At 34.4% G+C, this 20861-nt stretch overlaps 1 protein-coding gene across 5 annotated transcripts in view; it reads left to right on the plus strand.

Annotated features, from left to right (window-relative positions):
- msn (serine/threonine-protein kinase msn) overlaps positions 1–20861 on the plus strand; it is a 566215-nt gene that overhangs the window by 401806 nt on the left and 143548 nt on the right. For all 5 annotated transcript variants that reach the window (XM_090413541.1, XM_090413543.1, XM_090413544.1 and 2 more), the window contains one exon: positions 9267–9478. In XM_090413541.1, coding sequence (XP_090269667.1) covers positions 9267–9478 — 212 coding nt within the window. The remainder of the gene's footprint in view (positions 1–9266; positions 9479–20861) is intronic.

A 20861-nucleotide genomic window follows, 5' to 3' on the forward strand; every position in this document is an offset into this window, starting at 1 on the left:
TTTATAGGCTGACTCTTTTCTTGTGTATAATCTGCATCCAGTACTTTGTGAGATTATACAACTGTTGTACAAAATTGAAGACCCTTAATTTTGACGTGGGGTGCTTAAGGGTCAAAGCTATATAACTGAGAGGAGACCTCCACATAGCCTTTAAAGGAATGCGGAGAACCGACCAGGGCTTCTGACCTAATGTCCAATCCTCACCTTCTCGTGGTGCACCCTGTTGGATATCTACTTTGATACTGAACGAACGAGGATGGGATGGCAATTTGGGATTTAGCCGACCAAATTGTATTCTTATTGGTTAAACCAAAATAAAAAATGATGGTACAACATGAAAAAATTTCAAGCCGGCTGGGGCATCGCCCGGTTAAACAAGGCCCCCGTTGTTTTCGCCAGGGAACCAGGGCGAACAGCGAAAAGTCAGCTACTGGAACAAATCTGAAAACAAACCCCAACTCAACATCACCAGAGTTAAAGATCGGTACTATCAACGTAAGAAGCCTGAATGGCAAAGAAATGGCGCTAGCTGAGGAATTAGATATGTACCAGATCGACATAATAGGGGTGACTGAAACAAAAAAGACCAAAACTGGTGAGATCTTTCTGAGCAATAAATACAAAATGTTATATTCAGGCAATGACAATCAAGGAAAAGAAGGAGTAGCCATAGTATTCAACACAAAATACGAGGCTAATCTTCTTGAATGGCAGTCAGTCTCAAGTAGAGTAATGTGGGCAAATATGAGAATGGGGAACTGAACAGTGAGACTTATTTGTGCCTATGGTCCCACAGAAGGCTCTACTAAGGTAGAAGTGGAGGAATTTTTTGAGGCTTTAGAAAAAGCAACTGACACAATGAAAAAGGAAAAGTTGGTCCTTGTTTGGGATCTAAATAGCAGAGTAGGAAATGTTTGTGAGACATACAAAAATATTTTGGGAAAATTTGGAGAAAACAGCAAAGCTAATAATAATGGCAAATATCTGTTGGATTTCTGCTCAGGACATGGACTGGCTATTACTAACACCATGTTCCAACATAAAAATGTGCACAAATTCACATGGAGAGAAGAAGCTAGGAATAAGAAAAGTCTCATTGACTATGTTATTATTGATAGTGATGTTTTCTCCCTGGTGCAGGACACCAGAGTGTACAGAGGATTTGAAATTGGAAATTATCACTATTTAGTCTTGAGCAGGATAAAATTGAATTTCATATTGAAAAGAATAACATGTAAGAAAGTTTTAAAGCGAATAAAAGTTGAGCAGCTCTCAGATGTGAACTGTAGACTAAAATACAGAAAGATTATTGAAAAGAAAATGAAAGACTTTGAGAACAGGAATCAAACCTTGGAGATTCAGTGGCAAACTCTGAAGAAAACATTGATTGATTCTGCCAGAGAGGCATGTGGTGAGGTTATGTGCAAGGATAAAAAAAATCAGAACTCCCTGGTGGACACAGGAAGTTAAAGAGGCAGTGAAGGAAAAGAAGAAAGCATATCAAAAGTTCCTGGCAAATAAATCAGCTTTTACTCTTACAGAATACAGAGACAAATGTAAGAAAGCTAAGCAGTGTGTAAAACTAGCTAAACAAAAGTCATGGGAGGACTTTGGCAAGAATATAGAAAATAAATATCAAGAAGGTGGCAAAATATTCTGGAGGTTGTTGAAGAAGCTTAGGAATGGAGGAAAGAATGCTGTAAAAGGAGTTAGAGATGATAAAGGTGACATGAAAACAGGAGTAAAAGATATCCTTGAAGTATGGAGTAATTACTTTGAAAAACTGCTAAATGAAACAAGCAGTGATGACAGCACAGTGATAAAAAAACACTGACCAGGCATGCAGTCAGGTATACATATCCATACTTGAAGTAGAAAAAGCCATCAAAGGCTTGAAATGTGGAAAGGCAGCAGGAGTAGATGATATTCGACCAGAAATGCTGAAGTATGGTGGTATAAAAGTCTTACAGTGGCTGCACTGCATAGTTCAGAAAGCTTGGACAGAGGAACGAATTCCTGATGATTGGAGTAAAGCTCTCATAATACCCATATATAAAAAGGGAAATAAAACTGAATGTGAGAATTACAGAGGTATTTCCCTACTGAGTGTTCCTGGCAAGATCTATGCAAGTATACTTGAGAAACGGTTCAGAAGAATTGTGGAAGAAAAGCTTGGTGAAAAACAAGCTGGATTCAGGCCAAATAGAGGCTGTCAGGATCAGATCTTCACTTTACGACAAATAGTCGAGAAAGCATGGGAATACAACAAAGATCTGTATTTAAGTTTTGTCGATTTCGAAAAGGCATATGACAAGGTGCCAAGAGAGAAGCTATTCAATACGCTGCAGTTATATGGTGTCAATGGGGCATTATATCAAGCAATACTTAGTCTTTATTTGAGTTGTAAGTCATCAGTTAGAATTGAAGGAAGTACAGGAAGATGGTTTAATGTTAAATCTACTGTGAGACAAGGATGTACATTATCCCCTCTGTTATTCATTATCTATATGGATCACATTATGAAGGAATGTGGTATCAAACCTGATATCAAAATTGGAGATGTTAATATCAGCTCTGCTTTATGCGGATGATGTTATACTTCTAAATAAATCCGCTACAAGTCTGCAAGATTCTCTGACTAAATTGAATCGCTGTTGTAATAGATATGGTATGAAGGTCAGCAATAAAAAGACAAAGACAATGAAAATAGGCAGAATCATTGAAAATGTCAACTGTGTTGTGAATGGAGAACCTGTGGAACAAGTAAAACATTTCAGCTACTTAGGCACGATTTTTACTGAAGATGGTAAATTAAATATAGAAATAGACAACAGAATCAGCAAAGCTGGTATGGTGGGAAGTCAATTGAATAAATTCATATGGAATAAGAAAGAAATTAGTCAGAACACTAAATTAGGCTGTATACAAGACAGTGTTCAAACCAGTTTTAACTTATGGATCTGAGAGCTGGGTCAGAAGTAAAACACTTGACCAAAGACTAGAGACCGCAGATATGTGAGTCCTGAGAAAGATTAGAGGTGTGAACAGATGGCATCAATGGCAATATCATATTAAAAATGAGGATATTAGGAAAGAACTTGACATTGTCAGCATCCAGGAATGCGTTACCAGAGCTAATCTCAGATGGTATGGTCACTTAAACAGAATGGGCGAGGAAAGATTAGCAAAACTAGTGTTCTCTGCAAGGTTGGCAGGAAAACGACCCAGAGGAAGACCAAGATATAGGTGGATTGATACGGTACAAAGTGCCTTAGACGATAGAAATATAAGATCTGATAATGTTGGAGTCTTGACAAGTAACAGACTGATTTGGAGGAAAATTGTAGATAGGAAGTTAGTAATGATGTAATTTTTTCATGTAGTACTGTCATATCCTGTACACCCCTTGAGGGTACATGGCAGGAATTTGATGATAATTTTGATGTTTGGTTGTGCTGGATTCCCAGGCATATTAGAATTATGGGAAAAGAGACTGCAGATACATCTGTCAGATGTCAGATCAGCTCATGCATTTTCAGCATTGCTTGACATTCCCATATATATGGACTACAGACAGCCTAAAATTAAACATTGGCAGTCTATTCAATGCAGAAACAGAAGAGAGCAAGTTATTCTTGATAAGCCCTGAATAGATTATGGTCATCTTTACACATTCTTACTTACTGAGGGCTGAAGATGGATCTATGTGCCGAAAATGCAACCTGTCTCATAATTCATCATGTTTTGGTGAAGTGCCAGCACATTACTAATTTGTCTGAATCATTTACCCCTAAGCAGATATTATCTTGCATGAATTTTTTAACATTTTAACAAGTTTTTTTTTTTTTTTAAATATTTATCCCACACACAAAAGTACAAGAACCTATAACTTATAGGTTCTTGTACTTTTGTACAAGAATACAAAAGTACAAGAACCTATAGCACATCAGTAGTGTATGTGAAGAATTCATTTATACCAATACATCTAACTATATATTCTATTTATATGTAGATACTGGTTTGATTAACTTAATTTGTTAAAAACTTGCTGTATACTAATTTATCTCTTTGAGTGGTAGATTTTTCAACCACAAAATGAATGTGACAAATGATAACTAACACTGGGTTTAATAGGTTGTGATAATATAGATAGTTAAATCAATTAATTTCGCCACATATGCTAGTGGCTTCTTCTGGGTTAGGAAGAACAAAAAATAACAATAAGTGGTAAACATAAACCATTACATAACTAAAACCAGTATACAAAAGTAAAAAAAAAAAACTGGACAATGACAGACTCTTGCTTCCACATGGAGCTTGGAAGCATGGGTCAGTTCAGTAGGTATGCATGATGATAGTTGGCAGAAAAGTTGGTCTGCCATGTAGAAAGATCTAATAATTGATTTCCAGATATCACATAAAATCATTCCTTGTTTTTGAGAGTGCCTTGTGAGTGGATAACCATTGTTGCCTCTTCGATGTTGCAAGCATTGAAATTGTCTTCTATGTAAGGCTTAGAGCTCTTGTCCCATTCACTATTGTAGTGAGTGTGAGAGAAGTGGAAAACTAGGCCTGAGCTATTTTCTCTGTTTATGATTAACATCTTCAATATGCTCTATTTGTCTAATTTCCAAACTTCTCGATGTTTGTCCTATGTAAGCAAGGCCACAAGAACATGGAATATTGTAAACTCCAGGATGTTTGTTGAAAGGGTTGTGGTCCTTAGGTGAACATATCAGAGCTCGTATGGTCACAACGTGCATAAAACCCATTCCTGTGTCATGTCAGGAGATTGGTGATTTTGACAGAAAGTTTGCCAATATAAGGATGGAAACCGAGGCTCTTTAGAGAATATCAGGGATCTGTTATGGAATAGGAGTAGTTTTCTTAGAATTACCATTGTTCACCAATAGTTGGAGAAGATAATGTAATTCTTCTTTTAGTGTTTCTTCATCTCCTATAATAGAGATCACCTTTTTTTTTTGGTGTATATATAATACCTAATTTTTGCAATATATGGTGCAGTGAAGAGAAATGTAAGTAATGTAAGTATGAGTGGGCGTACGGTATATACTAAGAGAGAGGTCTCCTTTTGCTTTTTTCATAATTAAAACATCGGGGAAAGATAATTTTCTTTAATTTTCAAGTTCTAAAGTGAATTTAATTTTATCATGGAAGGAATTATTAGCTGAAAGAAAATAGTGTAACTCAGCCACACTGTGTTTCCAGATTATAAATATATCATGTATGTATCTCCACCAAAGTGACGGTTTTGGATTTGTAGATGCAATAACTTCATCTACAGGAACGTTTGTGAATAAGGATACAATATCTAGACAATGTCTGTTGGTGAGATAGAAATTTCTCCTAATTTTTCTACAAAGTGTTGTTAATTTTTAATGGAGTCTGTGTGTCTGATGTGCTTCTTTAGAAGATTAGCCAGATGTTTTGATAACAAATAAGTATGCAAAGTAATACCATCTACAATAGGCTAAAGAGGAATATAACTCCATGTTTATGTGGAACGTTCAAGGTACACAAGCCTAATATTCCTCTTCGGCCTATCCTAGATGGTATTAGCTCACCTACTTATTTGTTAGCAAAACATGTCTCTAGAATAGGAGAGTATTGAAAAGGTAATACAAAATGGGAAAAGTCTTTATCACAAAACATCAAAGAAACACTGAATGATGTGATCACTGGTAGCAGGTCATTGTACAGGATTAATGTAAGAATTTGAGGAAAAGTAAGAACAAGGAAAGTTTCTTTTACTGTAGATAAAAGACAATGGTTAAACATTAGGTTAAAATAGTAAATGCCGAATTGGATAAAATAAAGACCCATAGGTTTGGCTAGGAGACCATAAAGCATGATTGTCACTTTAATAGGATGTAAATTTCTTGTTTTCAATGATTTTGGAAACAATTTTGATGTGTTGCTAATGTTTTTGACTATTTTGAGCATTATTGTAAGCAGAAAATAAAAATGAAATGTTGATGACAACCATTTGTGTTATGGTATATTCTTCTCCTGAATGGCCTTGTCATACTTTGTGAAGAACCACAATTAGATAATGGACAAGAATTTAAAGTGGAATTTAGAGTGAATCTTTCTGCCTGTAAGCATTGTTTCAGTGATATTTTCTGTACAAATGTTTGGTATTAGTAGACTGAAAAAAGAAATAATTGAACCAAAGAAGTCCTTGGACTAACATTACCTCCCACCTCTCTTGGCACAAACACTTTGCATCAGTAGCTTTCTTAGCTTCTAAAAAAGTAGGCAGTCCTTCCCACTCAAAAAGCTATTTTACACCCACCTATCTACTAATCCTATATAAATTCTAAATCTACCCATCCTTAGAATACTGTACACACATTTGAGGTGGTGTACCCAATACCATCTTAAAAATTCTTGATGCTGTTCAGAGAGCGATTCAGCACATAGATGACCCTTCCCTCATTGGTTTCTTCTTTCTCAACCCTTATCTACACCTCACACATGGCATTGATATGCTATAGGTTCTTGTACCTCTTGTGTGAGGGCCAGCCTGGTTGACTGAGTGGTTAGCATATCCACTCTCCAACCAAGAGGCTGTGGGTTCGAATCCCACCGAGAGCATGGATGTTTGTGAGTGTCCTACTAACTAGTTACCATATGTACTGCTGTGGCCTGTGTCCTGGCAAAGTATGACCTTTGATGTCTTTGTGCCATAAAAATCAAAAAAAAAAAAAAAAAAAATCTTGTGTGTGGAGTAAATATTAAAAAAATTCTTGTCTTGCCCTAGCATGAAGATATTGCTGTCAGCAATAACATAGTCAATGAGATTTCTTATTCCTTATGTTGAAGATTTTTTCCATTTGGTTAAACTATAAATTAAAGATGCCAAGTAATTATATTCGTGATTTAATCCTTTATCTAAGTGTGAACAAAGTTTGCATGTGAAGTTTCTTCGCGACTAGGCTGCTTGCATATAGAGGCTAATGATTTCATATCGATTGCCTTAGTATCCCATTATGCAAATCATATATCCTTTTGGGTGTGTATAATGCTAAGTATTATGGGGAAGGGCCACTACCCAAACCAGTTTTAACCTTTATTGTGGTATATTAAAGTGCAGGGACACCTCTCCAAAAACACAGAGTGATCTACAGGATCACTCTATATCTCACTAAGTGGCCTTAAAGACTCACTATTCAACTCAGTTGCCCCAATAAACTCAGCATTGGCTCCACTCAATGACAGGAAAAAACCTGCCAGCAAGCTGAAACTCTCTGCTCCCCAGGATACAAACTACCATCAGAGGGAGCCAGACTCAGAAGAAATACTAACTTATAGTTTAACCAAATTAAAAAAAAGCTTTCAACATCTGTCTTTAATCCAGAGTAATTAATAATAAGGTAATACACCTTTTCACTATTTACATGTGGGAAATACATGAATTCTGCATTACTTTTTTTTGTGTGTATATATGGGCTCAACATAAAATAAATAAAATAAAACTTCAACCTTGGTATCTCTTCTGAGTATAGTGCCCACTGATGAGAACCCAAAGTTCGAAACAGGTCTGGGTAGTAGCTCTTCCCATAATACATAGCATTATATACACTCAAGGGGATGTGTGCTTTGCATTATGGGATACTAAGGCAAGTGATGTGAAGTCATTAGCCTCTATAACTAAATGTTAACCACTTCCTATTTCCTATACGTTGTATGCTATCACCACAAAGGTGGCACCTGTGCCTTTGTATTCTAATATTGCCTGCCAGAGAATGATAAATTTAGAATCCCCTGCTTTTGACCTATTCTGGCTGATACAAATAGCCAAGTCATGAAATCATCATCACATAAAATTCCTTTTTATGTGATGATGCTAATCTTAAATTTTGCTGATTTGGAGTTTGTCATCTTTTGAAGGATTAAACCAAGAATATAATTTCTCGGTATCTTTAATGTATTATTCCTTGTGTCTTCTCTCCATGTGAATTTGTGCACATCTTTGCTGGAACATTTTATTAGTGACGACTAGTCCATATTCTGAAAAGAAATCCAGCATGTATCTTATCTATTATTATTATTATTAGCTCTGCTCTTTTCTTCATGGAACACTTCTGTATGTTTGGTATTCATTTTCCACTCTCCTGTTTAGATCTCCAACAAGGATCAACTTTTTCTTTGTGTTAGCTACCTTTTCCATTGAAAATTCCCCTGCACTGTGGTCTGTGATGCCATAGGCATACATTAGTCTTGCTTTTCCAATTCCCCCCCCCTTTCCCCCCACATCACTGTGCTTGATATTGCCTACCATTCAAGAAGCTTATCCTTGTATTTAGTGTTGAATACTGTAGCAACACCTTCATTTCCATGATTGTTACTGTCTGCACATAACGTCTTTTAATGGTTGTGTAGAAGAATCTCATCTGGTTTTTGTCTTCTTTGTTTCAGTAACACCAAATATGTCAATTTGGCACTTCACTAGTTCTTCTGCCAGTTCCATTTCTTTTCTGTTGATTCCTTTTTATGTGATGATGCTAATCTTAAATTCTGCTGATTTGGAGTTTGTCAGCTTTGTTTCAGTAGCTGACTTTTCGCTGTTCACTCTGGTTCTCTGATGAAAACTGTAGAAGCCTTGTTTAACCTGGTGACCCCAGATAGCAGAAATTCCATTATATTGTTTCATCATTCTGTACTTTGGTTTAAGCCAGTAAATATATTTATTCAGCTAAATATCAAATTGCCAGTGCATCCTCATTCATTCAGTATCCAGGCAGACACCACAAGATGATGATTTTGCATTAGTTCAGCTGCACCATTGGTTCTACACATTACTTAATAGGCTTTGTGGAGGTGGGTCTCCTTCCAGTTTCTAGCTTCAACCTTAAACTATCCTCCGTGTGTGTGTGTGTGATAATTTTAAGCCACTGTTTAAATCTGTGCTTTACAAAGCCATCTATTGGCCCATTTCACTTATCTCCTTGGAAAATCATAGCCTATTTGAAGCACAACCTGTATGTAGAATAGCCACATAATGAAAAGCAAAGACTTATTAAATAATTTATCTTCATTTTAATATATATATATATATATATATATATATATAATTTTTTTTTAATATTTCTGCATGTTAGTGTAAGTCAGTTGTTATAGGATGTTCAATAATTAACATCAAAATTTTATTGCTGCTTAATTATGAATTGGTAACATTGTAAATAATGCTGTTTCACAAAGTTATATACTAAAAGTAGTTTGAATTTTTACTTTGTCATTAGGCGTAAACTTGCTAATAGGAACAGAAAATGGCCTTATGTTGCTGGACCGCAGTGGCCAAGGCAAGGTTTATCAGTTGATATCGAGGCGGAGGTTTCAACAAATGGAAGTCTTGGAGGGTCAAAATATATTGGTCACAATTTCAGGCAAAAAATCTAGAGTCAGGGTCTACTATTTGTCTTGGCTGAAAAGCAAAATTCTTCGCACTGATGGTGTAAGCTGTCTAAATTATTTAAACCAGTTTATTTTTTCATGTTTACTTAGCTGGAACATTGATTATATGACAAAGAATACTAGAGGTAGTAATAGTATTCTTTCTTTATAACCATTGTAGTCAGTAAATAACTTCAATAAGTTTTTAACTCTTGCATTAGTCGCAAGCTTAGACTGTTGATGCAAGGATATTTGTAAATTTCTTTAGGTGATAAATTATTATTGTTGTTGTTATTTAGATTATAGAAGATTAGAGTATTATTTTGCACTATGACACCACCACCACTAGTAGCTTGAAAAATTCCATGTTTAGTACTGATTTACTGTAGGTGTAGAGTCTTTCATGGGTGTGTTTTACATAATCAGATCCTGCCTGACCTACTATCACCCTTATGTGCATTTTCTCCTTTGACTGCTATGCCAAATATTTGCTAGTAGCTTATGCCCCTTCTCTATATCTTCCAAAAGTCCTCCAATGCTTTATGAACCAAGATTACTGACTGTCAGAAATAGATCTATTCCTCTTCTTCTTTGTTGCTCACTATCTTGCATATTGTTGTATTTACATCTGACAAGTTGTATACTTGGCTAGTTATGTTTTTATTCCATATGACAGCATAATTCCTGAAAAAGGGGAATTCAGATTGAATGTTTTAGCAAACGTTTACAGTCTTTACTGGGATTTGCAGCACTATTTAAATCCTCACTGAGACATTTTGCAGTCAGTATCTGTATGTGTACTGAAATGATACTTGAGTACAAAGCAGGTATACATTCAAATTGCATGTAGAGAACTCACATGGTTAGCACTCAACAGGATAAAAGGCAAAAGCTGCACTAAGCAAATTGTTTTCGAAGGAGGCTCTTTTCATGATGGAATAAGTTGCAAACTTGAATGTCTTGCAATGTTTCAAAGACATTATCTAGATGATTTCATGTGGGGGAAGAATTATTGCAAAACTTGAAGGCCTGATATTGCCAGAGTTTGGAATCTCATAAAGCATCGTGTCCAGGCTCTGGGCAGCATTTAAAACCAATGGAATATGTTCCAGACGTTTGCTAAGAGATCGCCTTTGCTTTACCATGGAGCATAAAGACAGATTTTTGATATAACAACAAAATGTAATCGATGCCACAGCAGGTCAGCTTGCGAGTTGGTTCCATTCAAGCACAGGTACGTGGGCCCAAAGACCCGTGGTTTGCATCCCTTTATCCACAACTCATTATAGAGCACATTTTCAGTGGTGTTTCCATAAAAATTGGACAAGACATCAATGGGCTAATGTGCTGCTCTTTACAGATAAAAGTTGTTTTAGTCTTTCCTCCGATTCTAGACAACACTTCATCTAGTGTGAAGGTGATACTGCTTAACATTGTGAGAATATTCTTGAAAGGGATAGATATGGTGCTGTTATGGTGTAGGGAGGCATTATGCTTAATGGACACATCGAGCTACAAGTACTGGAAAAAGGGACTATGACTGGTGAACAATATTGTAACGAAGTTTTTTAATGCACTATTCAATTGTTCCATGGTGCTATAGACAAAGAATTCATTTTTATGGATGACATTGCCACACCACATCATACACAGGCAGTAGAGATACGTCTGGAAATCTCTTCTTCTTCTTCCTAACATGGAATTTAGGCCAAGTGGCCTGTTCCGGTCTCATGCCATCTCTTTCTTGGTCTTCTGATTCTTCTTTTTCCACTTATTTTATATCTGTATAATATTTTTGGTAGTCTGCTGTTGTCCATTCGATTTAAATATTCTAGCCATTTTTGTTTATACTGTCTTATTTAGTAATTAATTAGTTTTATTTTCAGGGATTGTATGATTTCTTCATTTGTTTTGTGGTCCCACTTGGTATATCCAGCTGTTTTTCTGAGGAACTTCATTTCTGCTGTTTGAATTCGTTTTCATCTTTCCTTTTCATGGTCCATGTTTCGCATCCATATAGTAGAGTTGGTTTTGACAAGACATTATATAGTCTGATTCTAGTGTGTTTTTGTACTAGGGATGGCTTAAATATATTATTTATTATGCCATTTACTTTGACAAAGTTTGATATTTTAGTGTCTATGTCTTTTTCTTCTTCGTATGATAGATCACATCCCAAGTATCTGAAAGTGTTTACTTGTTCTAGTATTTTATTATCTATCACTGTTTTACTTCTTATTGGGTTTTCTCCTTTGAATGCCATTATTTTTGTTTTTTCTTTAGATATTGTCATATTATATTGCTTTGAGATATCATTTAATGATCTTTGTAATTCATCTTCTGATGTAGCTAATACTATTTGGTCATCTGCAAATAGTAGTGTATCTATCTTCATTTGCAGGGTCATTTGGGTTATGCTGTTTTATACCAAATGGGTTATGCTGTTTCCAGATTGTTAATATTTCATTTATATATATATTGAAAAGCAGAGGTGAGAGGGTACATCCTTGTCGTACTCCTCTTGATATATCTTTCCATTCTGAGATGTGTTCTAATTTAACTGCTATTTTATTTCCTGTATATATTTCTTGAATAGATTGTAAAAGTTGGTTTGGTATGTTTAAATCGGTTAATATTTTAAAGAATTTTTGTCTACTAATTTTGTCAAAGGCTTTTTCATAATCAATAAAGGCCATGTGTGTTTCTTTTTGAAATTCTCTTATCTTTTCTATTAATAATTTTAAAGTAAAAATTGGATCTATGCAGGATCGGCATTTTCGGAAACCATTTTGTTCTTCTAGTAATTTGTCTTCTACGATGCTGCTTAGTTTCTCTTTTAATATTCCTGCATATATTTTATATCCTGTATTCAGCAGGCTAATTCCCCCATAATTATTGCAATTGTCTTTATTTCCTTTTTTATAGATTGGGATAACCAGTGCTTTTTTTCAAGAGTTAGGGGTTTTTCCAGACATTCAAACCATATTAAAAATTTCAGAAGTCTTTCATTAAATTTTTCACCTGCATTTTTGTATATTTCTATATTTATATTGTCTTCTCCTGGTTTTCCTATTTTTCATCTTCTTTATTATATTTTTCAGTTCTAACATTGTGATATTTTCTATTAGGTCATTCTTTGTCTTATAAAATTTTATTTCATTGTTCTCATCTGTCCAGAGATTTTGGAAATAGGTCACCCATTTTTTAAAATCTTTTGTTGTTGTTTTTTTTATCTTTTCTTTTATTTCTTTATTCATGTACTTTATTACTTTATAAGTTTTGGGTTGTGGCTTAAATAAATCCTTTTCTAATTCTGTTACAAAATTGTTCTATTTTTCTCTATGTTTTTTCCTTACTTCTCGTTTTGCAATTACACTATTTCTTTTATACTCTATTTCTGTTTCTATTGTTTTGGAATTTAGCCATTTCTGGTAACTGTCCTTTTTGGTTTTTATTATATTTTCTATTTCTTTGTTCCAGTCTCGTAGTCCTCTTTTTCTAATCCATTTGTGCTTTATTCCTAAGGTTTCTGTTGCTGCTTTTTTGAGAATTTGTTTCAAATTTTCCCATTCATCTTCTGTGTCACTTGATTCATGTGTGGTTTCTGTTTTTAAGTTTGTGCATTTTTGATATTATTGTCTAACTTGAGGATCCTGTAATGAAGAAATTTTGTAGCTTGGCTGGTAAGAATTTTCAATTCTATGTGTTTTTAGCCACTTTGGTTTAAAACAAATTTTTGCTGATATATAATGATCAGAGTTTAATTCAAAGCCTCGATATGCTCTTATGTCTAAAATTAACTCCGCTAATTTAAAATTTGTGATAACGTAGTCAATTACTGATTTGTATCCTCTGGCTGACCAAGTATATTTATGTATTTCCTTGTGTTTAAACATTGAATTCATTATTCTCATATTATTATAAATGACAAAATCACGCAATCTGCGACCATTTTGATTACATGTATCTTCGCCAAATTTACCTATGTTTGTTTTGTATTTTTTGTTTCCTATTCTGCCATTTAAATCTCCTGCTAGCAGTAAATAGTCAGTTTTGTTTGTTTTATCTATGCCACTGTAATTCTTTATAAAATATATTACTGTTTTCTTCTTTTCCCTCTTCTGGTGCATATGCACCAATTATTGTTATGTGGCCTCTTAATGTCTTGAGTCTAATTTTTATTAGTCTTTCATTCAAATAGTTGTAATATACAATATTGTTCTTTAGGGATTTATGTACCATAATCATTATACCTGCTTTTGCTCTTTCTTCTTTTTTTATCCCACTGTAGATTAGTATATAGTTGTTTGTTTCTTTTGTACCTTTTTATTTTTTCTTTGTTTCTGTTACTATACGTATCTTTATGTTAGCTTGGTTTAGTTGTTTATCAAGTTCTTCTTCTTCTACGTCTGGAAATCAAGGTTATTAATCAAATCGAGTGTCCAGCGCACTTCTCAGATCTCATCCCCATAGAACATGTTTGGGATGCAGTAAGGAGACATCAAGAATAGCTGAACTAAGTCTCTTCATAAATAAAAGATACCAACTGAAAATTATACAAATATATGCCTCAACTATGGACCATCCAGATTAAGACAGAGAAGATTTCTATGAAACATTAGAATCCACATTAAATAATTCTAAAAAATTCTACATAATTATAATGGGTGACTATAATGCCAAGATTGGAAGCAGAGATGACCATCTGAACTCCATCGGTAAATTTGGATTTGGACAGAGAAATGAAAGAGGAGAAAAACTTATTGAATTCGCAGAAGAAAATAACCTCTTTATCGTGAACAGCATTTTCAAGAAGAAAATGAACCGAAAATGGACTTGAGAATCCCAAATAGACAAACTTACAATGATAAAGATTTCATTCTCTCCAACAGAAGATATATAATAAATAATACTGAAGTGCTTAATAGATTTAATACAGGAAGTGACCACAGACCAGTAAGTGCAAAAGTATGGATCAACAAAAAATGGGAATGGAATAAGCTCATAAGAAGAAAGTCCAATTTAGTAAATCTACAAAATCTCTACCATAATAAAAGCTGTTATAGAGAATCATTCAAAAATGAACTAAAAAAGTTCATTTTTTAGCTCATTTTAAAGCTACTACTACCATCGATGATGCCATTGAAATCTTAGCAAAATCTCTTGAAATGCACTAGAAATACGTGTAAAAAGGCACCAAAGAGCGGAAAAACTAAGACAGGAAACCTTAAATCTGATGAAGAAAATAAGAGATTTGAATAACACCAATAAAATAGAATATGCAGAAATTTGTAAAACTATACGTAAAAGGATGAAACATGAAATTAGATTGTATAATACTAGGAAAATTAAAGAAACAATAGAAAACAATTATAATATGAAGGTCCTAAGATGAACATATCAGTTGGAACAAAGGAAATGGCTGCTGTAAGAGGAAAAAATGGTGAACTTATAAAAAAAAATAGAGATGCAATAATCAAAAGAATTCAGGAATTTTATACTGAACTCTATGAAGACAAAGACCGAGACATCTAAGAATCATCTATGGATAACTCAAGTGAGAAAGAACATGATGCCCCTGAGATCTTACAAGGTGAAGTGGAAATGGCACTGTGGGAAAGGCCTCAGGAGAAGATGGAATTATGGTAGACTTCTTAAAACTGGGAGGAAGCCCTGTCATCAAAAAGCTGACTAAACTGTTCAATAAATGCCTAAAACAGAGAAAAATTCTGAAAAATTGGAATAATTCATTTCTAATGTTAAATTTTAAAAGGGGCACTAAGGAAGAAATTAAAAACCACAGACCTATAAGCCTACTCCCCACCATATATAAAGTCTTCACAAAAATTATAAATAATAAAATAAAATCTAAACTAGAGGGAGTGCAATCCTGTGAACAAGCTGGATTTAGAAAGAATTACAATACTTTGGACCATATTCACACATTAAGACAGCTCACTGAAAAATCAATTGAATACAATAAACCCTTATGTCTGGCCTATATAGACTACGAAAAAGCATTTGATTCAGTTAAAACATCTGCAACACTAAAAGCACTTGAAATCCAGGGAATTGCGAAACCATATATTGAAACACTAAAACATATTTACAATAATGCAACTTCTGTAATTAAATTATATAAAAATGGTGAAAAGTTCCCAATACAAAAAGGCATCCGGCAAGGCGACACCATATCTCCCAAATTATTTACAGCTGCACTAGAGGAAGTCTTTAGAAGCCTTAATTGGGAAACAAAAGGAATAAACATAAATGAAGCAAGGCTACATCATCTGAAATTTGTAGATGATATTGTCCTAATAGCAGATAATGTTGAAGATCTGGAAGAAAGGCTAAATCAGCTAAATGAAGCCTCGAGAGTAATTGGATTAAAAATAAATAGAGAAATAACAAAAATAATGATGAATAAATACATAAACCATAGAACTGTCAAAGTTGAAAACCATGAAATAGAACAAGTTACTTCATATGTATATTTGGGTCAATTGTTATCCTTTGAGGATGGCTAAAGAAAAGTGATTGAATGAATAATTCACCTTGGATGGATGGCTTACGGGAAAATGAGAGACATGTTCAGAAGTGACATCCCTATGAGTCTAAAAAGGAAAGCTTTCGACCAGTCCTGTCCTAACATACGGAGCAGAAACATGGAATTTAGCAGAAGCCCTAAACAAAAAGCTGAGAACAGCATAACATCGCATGGAGAGAAGTATGCTAAAAATAACATTAAGAGATAGGAAGACAAATACCTGGATAAGATCTCAAACAGGTGTCATGGATATTGTAAAATATATTAAGCAGACTAAGTGGAGATGGACTGGCCATATTGCCAGATGCAGTGACGAGAGATGGACTAGAAAAACAACAGAGTGGAGACCAAAGGATGGAGCAAGACAAAGAAGAAGAAGGTAGAGGGATGAACTGGAACAAATTGCAGGAGTGAGATGGATGGGAGAGGCAGAAAACCAAGTGGTCTGGAAAATCATGGGGTAGACCTTTGTCCAGCAGTAGACAGAAATAAAAGGTTAAAGAAGGAGACATATTGATGCTTGAAATTCTCCTCCACAAAATAAGATGTGTTATCCTTGCTCCAAAGGAGTGGGCCAGTTGGCCTCAAGAACTCCCCAATCACTTAGTGCTTAGCATGATGCAAAGTTATGAGAGCTGCACTGCAGTTTGTGATGGACATATTCTGTAATGAAATGTCTCTTTGCATAGTTTTCTTTATGTTAATTCCTTAACTATGTCCTTAGGAAATATTTGTAACTTTTGCGAAAAACATATTTCCGTGTAATTTGTACAAAATTTATAACACATTTTTTTGTGTAATATTATTTATTAGAATGCTTGCAATAAATTGCAATAGTCAATTTGCTTCTACATTTGGCTGTAGTCATGAAAAAGTTTCATATATAGGTAAAAATGTAGTTTGTCTTTAGGTTTTGGACACCAGTATACTTGACACAAAAATATTGACTACCTTTTAATCAAACAAGGCTCTCTTCTGACTTTCTGCTACTCCATTTGTACCCATTTGTGTATATCACTCTAGTGAGAATTTTCCCATCCACTCCAGTTTGCTTAAATATCATTAACATATCATTCCATGTTGATGTCTAGTCTCTTGCAGTTATCTCCTCACCTCTATCATCAGTGTATGTAATGAACATTGAATCCACACTTTGAGAAATATTCATTGATCCATCAATTGGCAATGCAAGCTATTTTGTATGAATGATTTTTTGTATTAACTAAAATAATTTGAATTATTTGAGAAGCCACAACGATTTAAACAAAATAGATCAACAGTAGAACAATATTTATATTAAAGCATATAATAGAGAAATCATTAGAATAAAATAAATTTATTTTTTATATTGTTGCATCCTCACTGTTTAGGTTTAAGCAATTATTTTTTCAGTACCAAGATAGATATCTACTAACAGGGTGCACTACACAAAGGTAAGGATTGGATATCAGGTCAGAAGTCTAATTTGACACAATTCTTTAAAAGATTTTGTAGAGGTCTCCTTTCAATTATCTAACTTTGACCCCTTTAGTGACTCATTCTGTATTATAATGAATAGTCATGAAAAAAGCTTTGGAAGAGAAGATAAATCTTGAAGGTAGCAGAACATTTTAGAAAAAAATCAGCAAAGAGTACTGTAAAAGGAATCAGAGATAAGTAGCATAAAGTAAAGAATAAAGATATTTCAGATGCCTAGAGTAATTATTTTGAAAGATTACTAAATGAATCAAGAAATAATAGAACAGTAGTGTAAAATAGTCAAGATGAATACAATCAGGAATACATATCAATACTAGTAGAAAAAGCATCAGAAACTGGAAGTATGGAAAGGCATTCAGAGTAGATGATATTCATATTTCAGAAATGTTCAAATATGGAAATATAAAAGTTTGATAGTGGTCACAAGGTCAAATTCTAGATGATTGGAGTGGAACGATAATAGTATCCCTCTATAAAGATAACTAAAGTTAGAATTGCAGAGAACTTGAGTGTAATGAGTAAGATTTATACACACATTTTTAAGAGGCTAAGAAAAATTGCCAAGAGAAACTTGGAAAAAGAACATGCTGGGTTCAAGCCAAATAAGATAGTCAGGATTAGATTTTCACCTTAAGACAAATGGTTGAGAAATCATGGAAATATAACAGGATCTATATTTAAATTTTGTAGATGTAGAATAGGTACATAACAGTATCAAGCGAGACTGTTCAATTGCAACAATTATATGATGTAATTGGTACATTATATTGATCAATACATAGCCTATGTTTGCCATTTAATTCAGCAGTTAGAATTCGAGGATAGTGTGGTAAGAAAAGGAAAAGCAGATTATGAAAGGAAGTTAGCAATCCAGCTAAAGATAATCTCAAACAGTTCTTTCGATATACTGCAAGTAAAAGGAAAAATGTATACAATAGAATGATTTTAAGGAATGCTGATGGTGGGAAGATAACTGAATCAGTCGAAATAGTAGAATTGCTAAGTGAATGCTTTGTAATGAGGGAACCGATGGCTTATACAGGAACTGAGGTGAATGAAATGGAGGTGAATAGCACATTACAGAACCTTAATGTGAATACATCTGTGGGATTGGATGGTATACCAGTTCGAGTCGTATGTGAAACAGCAAAAGAATTGTCAGTGCCTTTATCCATATTGTTTAATCTAGATCTCAGCTCTAGGTTACTCCTGAGAGGGGGAAAATAGTTCCATTGCATAAATGAGGTGGCTCCAAGACTGCTGTAGCAAATTACTGACTGATCAGCATATCAGGAGTTGTTGGCAGAGTATTGGAGAAGTTGGTCAAGAGCAAAATACAGAAATGGATAGATGGAAATGGGATACTGTATGGGGAGGGGGGGAAGCATGGTTTTGTGAAGGGTAAATCATGCCTCAGTAACTTGCTCATGTTTTATAATACAATGACAGCTGAACTGGATAAAGGTAATAGTTTTACAGTGATACTGTTGGACTTTGCAAAGACCTTTGACAGGATACCACATGGAATCCTAATCTGTAAACTGCAGCACATGGGGATGAATAAAAGGTTGGTGAGATGGATAGGTGGGTGGTTGATGGAGAGATATCAGAGAGTAGTTTATTCAGGAGTAGAGTCCAGAAGACCTGTGACTAGTGGTGTGCTGTAGGGCTCTGTTCTTGGACCACTGCTATTTAATTTGTTCATTAAAGATATAGAAAGGATCTGAGAGGAACTGTTCAGTTGCTTGCCGATGATGCAAAGTTGGTAGAGCAATAGTTAATACACATGGTGTCAGAATTTTGCAGGATGATTTGGATAAATTGGCAGACTGGGCTAAGGAGAATGGATTTCAGTTTAATGTGGCAAAGTGTAAGGTTATGCATTTTGGGGTGATAATTCAAGATATCCTAATATGTAATATTTTGAAATTCAAGATATCCTAATATCTTGAATTTTAATATGATTCTGTTTTGATGTCATCAGTAACAGAATCGCATTCAGTTCTGAGATCCACAAGTTAAAGTTGGTTTGAACGCTGTTTTCTATACATCTAGTTTACTGTTTTGACTAATTTTACTCTGTTTTCCATATAAATTTATTGACTTCATGCTATAACAGCTTTGCTTATTGTATCATCTGTTTTCTTATTTAATTGCTATCTTCTGTAAAAATTGTGGCAAATAGTTGAAATGTTTTTTCTTTGTTCTGCAGGTGTCCTATTCAGGATACAGGTGATGTTTTCAGTGTTTCTACCTATTTTCATAGGCAGGAAAATTTGGTGGGAAAATTATTGCTAATTTTCCCACCAAATTTGTTAACTGTTATTCAGTTTACTTAAGGAATCCTGCAGACTTGTACTGGATTTATTTAGAGTATAGCATCTACAAAGTGTAGAGCTGAGATTAACATCCAATTTTAAAGCAGGCTCATTGTAATCTTCCTTCATAATGTTAATCCATATATAAATGATGAATAACAGCAGATTTAGTGTGCATCCTTGTCTTGCACCTGACTTTTACATCAATCAATCTGTGGTGTTTTTAAGTGCCTCACTTTGTCATATGTGTTTTCTGCATCTACGAAACTTAAATACAGATGCATGATTTCTCAACTGTCATGAAGTGAAAATCTGATTGTGATAACTGATATTTGGCCTGAACTCAGCATGTTCTTCTCGGTTTCTTTTCCCCAATTTTTTCTTAGCCTTATCTGAAATACATGTTTGCATAAATCTTATCTGGAACACTTTGCAGAGAATTCCTCAATTCTTGTGTTCTTTTTTTTCCTTTTTTATAGATGGGTACTATGAGAAAATTCTACTTCCATCAACTGGAATTTGACTTTCAAATGATGCTTTTGGTTATGTAGTGCAGCCACCACTGTAAAAGTTATGCCTACTTGTTTCAGGCATTTCTTGTCGAATATCATCTACTTCAGCTGCTTCTTCCTATTCCAGATTTCTGAATGGCTTTTTCTATCTCAAGTGTAGATTTATATTTCTGATTACTTTTCTCCTGAATATTTTCTTTCTTCATTCTTTCACGGTTTGTTTCATTTAACACTCTTTCAAAGTAATTACTGCAGTCATGAATGTCCTGTTTTTTTACATTACCTTTACCATCTTTGATTTCTTTTGTGGTTTATCTTTTCTCCATTTCTCATCTTTTTCAGCAGCCATCAAAAGAATTTTACATCCTTCATGATATTTGTTTTCTATATTCTTATCAAAGTCTTGTCTTAATGTTTGTTTCTATGAAAATGGAATTTTAAGTAAGCAGTGAAGGCAGCTGACATAAAGAAAAGGACAAGCTGGTCCTAGGAAACATAAACAACAGAGTAGGAAATGTTTATACCTACACAAAGCTTTCTTACATTTTTGTATATATTTTCTCAGGGCATCTGCTGAGTAAGTCAGCA

This window comes from Typopeltis vanoorti, chromosome 24, assembly GCF_054136105.1.
Source record: "Typopeltis vanoorti isolate ZY-2024b chromosome 24, IOZ_Tvanoo_1.0, whole genome shotgun sequence".
NCBI classification, from domain to species: domain Eukaryota; kingdom Metazoa; phylum Arthropoda; class Arachnida; order Uropygi; family Thelyphonidae; genus Typopeltis; species Typopeltis vanoorti.